Source organism: Callorhinchus milii, unplaced genomic scaffold, assembly GCF_018977255.1.
Source record: "Callorhinchus milii isolate IMCB2004 unplaced genomic scaffold, IMCB_Cmil_1.0 Scaffold15, whole genome shotgun sequence".
In the NCBI taxonomy this organism is placed as follows: domain Eukaryota; kingdom Metazoa; phylum Chordata; class Chondrichthyes; order Chimaeriformes; family Callorhinchidae; genus Callorhinchus; species Callorhinchus milii.
The window spans coordinates 4,397,906-4,404,885 of record NW_024704756.1 but is presented as its reverse complement, the minus strand read 5'-3'; the positions used below and the strand labels follow the sequence as shown (position 1 = coordinate 4,404,885).

The following is a 6,980-nucleotide window of genomic DNA, read 5'->3' as shown; positions in this document are numbered from 1 at the left end:
TTCACAGAACATACTGTAAAGTGAATTGACTGTATATTTGTGGGCGAACGCGGCAGCCAATTGCGCACAGCAATGTCCCACAAACAGTCGTAGATTGTAAATGACCAATTTATTATTGTTTTGGGTTTTGGAGGGATTATTATTAGGCTCTGTGTGGAGTAAGGAAACTTGCCCAAGGTTTCGCCCTGCCTGGATGGGTTAAAGAGGTGATAAATGGTGCAGAACGAAGTAGGGAGGTTGCAATCAAGCAGGGGATTGGTGCTGGTGTCAATACTGCAGAAGAAAAAGTGGGAGAAAAGAACTTGCAACAAAACAGGCAGATCAACAACAACAACAACAAAATTACATGTGTAAAATGCCTTTCGCGTCGGGAGGATGTCCCAAGGCACCGGACAGACAGAGTTACGGACCCGAGCTGGGGGTCGGGCTGGGGGAGGGTGGAGGGCAGGGGTGGGAGGGGGAGATCAGGGAGAGAAAAAGTGTGTCTGGAACCAAGATGATGTGGTAATGGTCACAGAAGAGGAGGAGGGGGAAGGTGAGCTGTTCCGTAACATAGATACTGCCTGACCTGCTGAGTGTTACCAGCGACCTCTGTTTTTGGTGGCCTATTGTTTAACTCTTCTCAATGCGTCACTGCCAGCTGATCTCAACAAACTAAGTACAGTACAGCATTCCTTCATGCTCTGGCATTTTGAATCCATGAAAACTGGGTGGACCTCACTTCCTGCAGGTCAAATGAGATTAAAACATAATCCATTCAAAATCTCTGAGTGGAGCAGTGAATAGCAGTCACCCAAAGCTGTACTGTAATGTCAGGAAGTCAAATTTCACATGAGACGTTAAATCGAAGTCATACCTGCCTGTTCAGGTGGATGTTAAAGATCCCATGGCACTATTCGAAAAGTGAAGGGAGTTTCCACCCGGTCGATATCCTGGCCAATAATTCCCCCAAATAAAATTTTCCACAACACGCTCCGTGACCCTCCCTATCAACTCCACCCTCACCCGGCTCCACTGGCTCTCCATCAACCAAAGGATATAGTTCAAAATCCTCATCCTCGTCTTCAAGGCCCTCCGTGGTCTTGGCCCCTCTAACCTCTGAGACCTGCTGACCCCATATCAACCTGTTCGCTCCCTCCACTCAGCAGCCTGTGACGTGTCCATTTGTTATTGTTGGTCGTTTGCTTTATCTCTGCTTATGTAACATTACTATATACAAATTGGCTGTTGCATTTACCTACAAAATACACAGTCTCCACTATACTTTATAATAAATCCTGTGAAGTGATTTGCAATGTCCTCCTGACATATACCAAATGCAAGAATTAATACTGTACAAAAGCTTCTTGCTCCCATCCACCTCTGTGTCACCAACTCCTGGCATCTCTCTGTGTTACAACAACAACAACAACTGCATTTATATAAAGCCCTTCATCCAGGATAGCATCTCGGAGCTCTCAGTTGATTTATTGGATGTTCCTTTGGTGCTGGTAATATGATGGCAGCAATTACACCTTCCCCTCATTGTAAACTAGACTACGTTACAACCTACCAGGTTAATCACTGCTCTACTGTAAAGCTCAGGAGATACTGATACAAAATAGGAATTAGGAATAAATGGAGGCTCTTTGGTCCATCAATCCCCTCTGTTACAGATCTTTCAAGGGCTTAAACACTCCCACATCCACTATTTCCTTCACCACTTGCTCACCATATTCCTTATATTTCTGGTCATTCACTTCATGGCTGTTTGGGGAACATTGCTGTGTCCAAATTGGCTGCTGCATTCAGCTACAAATTCACAGTCACTGCACTTTACAGTTAATCTTGTCAAGCTCTTTGAGATGTTTCAACCATGTGTTAAGGTGCTTTACCAAATGCAACGATATTCTACTTCCAAAGGTTTTACTACAACAACAAACAGCAATATTTATTTGGGGAACATTGTTGGCTAGGACACTGGGAGAGCAAAACTTTTTTTGAATAGTTCCGTGTGATCGCCAACATCCAACTGAACAGGACCTCAATATAATGTCTTATCTGATGGCTGACATCTCCATCAATGCAACAGCACCCCCAGCACTGTGCTAGAATATCAGCCAGTACAGCGCTGGGGGTGCTTCTGACTCAGAGTTGAGAGAACTACCAACTAAGCCGAGCTGTCACACAAGGAGGCATTGGAGAAACTGGCATGGCTGCTACATGGGGTATGTTGTTGGGTGTGTCAGTGCCAGTGTTTGGAAGGAGAAGCAGTAATACCTGGGGTGGGGGGGCTTTACCAATACATGGTTCACATCTTTCCTTTCCTACTCTTGCAGAATTTGATCCAGATCAGTCGGAATTTTGTCACCCCACCATTCCAGATCAGAGGCCTGGATCACCTTGTTCTGACAGTAAAGAGCATTGAAGACAGCACAAGTGACAGAATGTACAAATGACGTTCGATAATAAACAGGTGGGGTGAGCACTGTAAGGTTTCCAAGGGATGAGGTAGGGCAGGGCAGGGTGTGAAGAGATTTTACGGAAGCAATTGCAAGGGCAGGTGGGGAACAGAGATAAGGATATTCCGAGAAGTATTTGAACAAGTGGAAAGATTTTTTTCAAACAACAAAGCATTTATCTTTATTGAGAAATAGATTGGTTTCTATTGCAAGCTTACAACCATAACAATTTTGTGAAGGAGTTGCATTTTTTATGGGACCTAATTATATCATATATATTTAAACACATCACAAGTTATTACTGTCAAGTGTTTTCCTGGTTTGTTCTTGCCCAATGTGCTGCAGACAGCCACAAAGTGCACTACTATGTAAACTGGAGGATTATTCATCAAGATATTAATAACCATAATCCTCGCATTTGATGCAGCACCTTATCCGGTCATTGAAAAGTCTCAAAGCATTTAACAGAATACACTGTAAAGTGGATTAACTGTGTATTTTGTGGGCGAAACACAGCAGCCAGTTTACGCACAGCAGTGTCTCACAAACAGCCATGGAGTGAGTGACCAATTTTATTTTAGGGGATTGTTGGCCAGGACACCGGGAGAAACTCCCTTCTCTTTTCAAATAATAATAATATAATAATCCTGCAAATAGTGCTTTAATATCTTCCTGGATTGGCAGATGGGACGTCGGTTTAACATCTCATCCGAAGGACGGCACCTCCGACAATGAAACACATCTCCAGCTCTGCATTGGAGTGGCAGCTTAGACTATGTGATTCCAAGTCCCAACGTGGGGGCTTGTACCCACATCTTTCTGACTTAGAGGCGAGAATGCTACAACTGCATCTGGCTGACAAACCATTACCCCCAGAAAGCGATCCGCCAGTTGACTAACCACACGGTTCCTACTAACTGCTAAGTAAACAGAGGCGTGTGGGGTAAGAAAACTTGCCTAAGGTTTCGTCCTGCTGGGGTTTCAAACTGAGGGTCCTCTCGCTTGTGAGGCGAGTGCTCTAACCAATACCCTGACTGTCATCTGCATTGCTTTTCAGCCACAAATAATACTATCCACGAATTTTATTGTGAATTTAATGTCCCACACAAGAACTGGAGAGCTTAATCCAAGGAAAGACTCCAGCATTGCCTTTGTGAAGGTGCTGTGCTTTGGACAAGAAATTAAACTGAGTTCCTTTCTTGCTGTTCTGGTGATTCAGGTTAAAAAACCTCTGGCAATTTTTGAAACAAGAGCTGTCAGTTCTCCTCAGTGTCTTAGTCAATGTTCTCTCATCAAAATTATAATATAACAATCCTTGCATTTGATATAGCGCTTTTCCCTCATTCTAGAGGTCACAAAATGCTTCACAGAATAATAATAATAATCCTTGCATTTGATATAGCACTTTTCACGTCGGGAGGACGTCCCAAAGCGCTTCACAGAACACACTGTAAAGTGAATTGACTGTATATTTGTGGGCGAACGCGGCAGCCAATTGCGCACAGCAGTTGTGGATTGAAATGACTAATTTATTACTTTTTTTCACAATAGCAGATTAATTGCTGTCTTATCTCACTTGCTGTTTGCAGGTAGTGTCTGGAACAGATTGGATACTGCGTCACAGCTTTTCACGGAACCTTGGCATGTTGAGATAATTGTTTTGTAATAAGGATTACAATTCTGGGCTATTCTCAGAAAGAGGTTTCATTCCTCCTTCTCAAGAATCTGTAGGAAGCAAAAGATTATTGCATTATATATATTGATATATGATTCTTGGAAATTATACAGCAAATGAATGGGAAACTAGGGGCTGATTCTTCTTACTCAGCTGCTGCTAACACTGCAAGCCAAAGCCCTAACAGGTAAGGGAGACAATATGAAACTTACTAAATAGTGCTGGAGTTGGCTGGCTATGCAACTTTAACTAGTTAAACTCTCAGCAGTATCCTAACGTATATGCGGGAAACCCCAAGACTTGGTTCTTTGCATCCAAAGAACACACATTTCCCTCTCCCAAACAACATCTTATCTGCATTTGGCAAGAGTTTAGACTCAACATTTGAAAGAAGCCAAGTCGACTGTCAATTAGTGCTTTTCATTCCCATGTAGTCTACACATCCGAGGGGGAAATCCCACGTATAGTGACGGTTTACTTACTAACTAACACAAGCTTATTTTTTGATAAAAGTCACTCTTCATTCAATATTGAGTGTAATAAATAATGCAGCTGTCTCACACAATTTTTTGGGGTTCATGAACACTAAAATCTTTTAAAAATAATACTGCTAATAACAACTCCCTGTATTTGATTTCTCATGGCATTGAAACAGAGTAGGATTTACTGTAGAGAGTACAGGCTACTTGAGGGGAATATATTGATTGAACTTTAGGTTCTGTGATTTTCATGTATGTGAGTAAGCTGTTGCATTGTCTATTCACAGGGTAACCGCAAGGCACTGTCCTTTGGGAATCAGAAATTCAACTTGCACGAGGTTGGAAAAGAGTTTGAGCCGAAAGCACACAGGCCAACACCAGGATCCATAGACCTCTGTTTGATTACCCATACGCCGATCAATAAAGTGATGGAACATCTGAAAGTTGGTCACTCAATTACATAGACTTACGTAGATTGATACAGCACAGAAAGAGGCCATTTAATAATAATAATAATCCTTGCATTTGATATAGCGCTTTTCACGTCAGGAGGACGTCCCAAAGTGCTTCACAGAACACACTGTAAAGTGAATTGACTGTATATTTGTGGGCGAACGCGGCAGCCAATTGCGCACAGCAATGTCCCACAAACAGTCGTAGATTGAAAATGACCAATTTATTATTGTTTTTGGATTTGGAGGGATTATTATTCGGCTTTGTAAGGAAACTTGCCCAAGGTTTCGCCCTGTCTGGAATTGAACTCAGGTCTCTTGCTTGCAAAGCGAATGCTCTAACCACTGAGCTACAGGACTCCACATTTGGCCCAACTATTACATGCCAGTGTTTGCACACCAGCCCTCACCCCTCCTATTCTCCTTATTGTTTGACTCATTCAAAGTCAGACAACAACTTACTGCAACTTGCCTTTATACAGTGCTCCCCATATCTTGGAGTGCTTCAATCTAAGTATTAAAACTGTGTAGGCAGAAATGGATGTTGAAGAGAGCTTTGTAAGCAGAGTCTAGATGTTGAAGAGAGCTTTGCCTTTACTGTAACTTATAGCACTAATTCCCCTGAAAACATTCAGCATTCAGCACTCTCCCTCAATCCCTCCGCCTTGCCCCCGATCTTCCCTCTTTCAAGTCCCGCCTGAAAACTTTCATCTTCGACTGTGCTTACGGCCACCTCCCCCCTCCCCTCTCCCCCTGGCTCAGAGGAAGGCTCCGCCATTGTTAAGCACTCTGCGACGCTGCCCTATATGGAGGGCGCTATATAAGTGCAAGTTGTTGTTGTTTACCGTGTTCCCAGGTCTGAAGGGCTGGTAAAACCTGTGCTAATGATGAATGTCTTCAATCTGTAAAGTTTGACATGTTCTTACCCTTGAAATAGGACATCCACATTTTTTGCTGTGGTAACAAAATAATTGTGTGGGAGCCTAGTGAAGAGAGTCGGGCTCGGCTGTACAGATAAGTGACCTGCCGAGACTCACAACATTGGCCACTTCAGCGGGTACCAAAGAGGGCAATCAATGCTTGAGGAACCGCACCCCAGTGGGAAGAGAGACCAGATACAGAAGCTTTTATCAAACGGGGAGAAAAATTAGAAAAATAATCAGACGCACTAAATTTAAAATAAGAATTTGCTTGATGAGTAGATTGCTACCTTTAGGCTTGGCTAAAGATGGCTCTTCTTGCAATACTTGTTGCCTTGTTGCTGCTCTCAGTGATAATGCTGACCAAATGTTTCTTAACATTTCGTATGCAGAAATACGGTGTTGTCGTTGAAGAAGGTCCCGTTGAACGAACGGGTGCAGTGGGTCCTATCGTCTCGGTCTACTTCAGAGATCCGGACAATAATCTCATTGAGGTTTCCAATTACCATTCTGGACAAAAGTGAACACTCCAATAATTGGTTCTTTACGGGTACACAAGGACTGTGGTACAAGTATGTGCTGCTTCAAATTGTTCTTGGGTGGCAATATAGAGTCTGAATAATAATAATAATAAGAAGATGAAATAACTGCATTTACGACAGAAGAGGGAAGTCGGGCAATTCAACTCCATGTGTGGTTTGACATGCTTTTGATTTGACATCAGAGGTTTCTGTACAACAAATATTTGTGGAACAAATTTGCACATTGCAATAAATGAACAAAAAAAATCCAATGCTTTACATTTACTGAACAAGAAACACAAAGGTTTGACAATATGTATACAGTCGAGCTCCAGTGCGCAGCAATTTCTAACGGGATCTGTTAATAAGGCAATGGATTTTTGTCACACTGACTTGCAGTTCCTCACAGTGTTCTGGCCAAAAATCCCCCAAATAAAAAATTGGCCATTCACTTCATGGCTTTATATGGGACATTGTGGTGTGCAAATTAGA

At 42.6% G+C, this 6,980-nt stretch overlaps 1 protein-coding gene across 1 annotated transcript; it reads left to right on the top strand.

The window, feature by feature from the left end:
* The first annotated feature begins 4,232 nt into the window (after positions 1–4,232).
* Positions 4,233–6,713, top strand: LOC103177440 (glyoxalase domain-containing protein 5). Its single transcript, XM_042340815.1, has 3 exons — positions 4,233–4,303; positions 4,861–5,038; positions 6,360–6,713. The coding sequence occupies exons 1-3, from the start codon at positions 4,233–4,235 to the stop codon at positions 6,489–6,491; spliced, it is 381 nt and encodes a 126-aa protein (XP_042196749.1). The 3' UTR covers positions 6,492–6,713.
* The last annotated feature ends 267 nt before the right edge of the window (positions 6,714–6,980 follow it).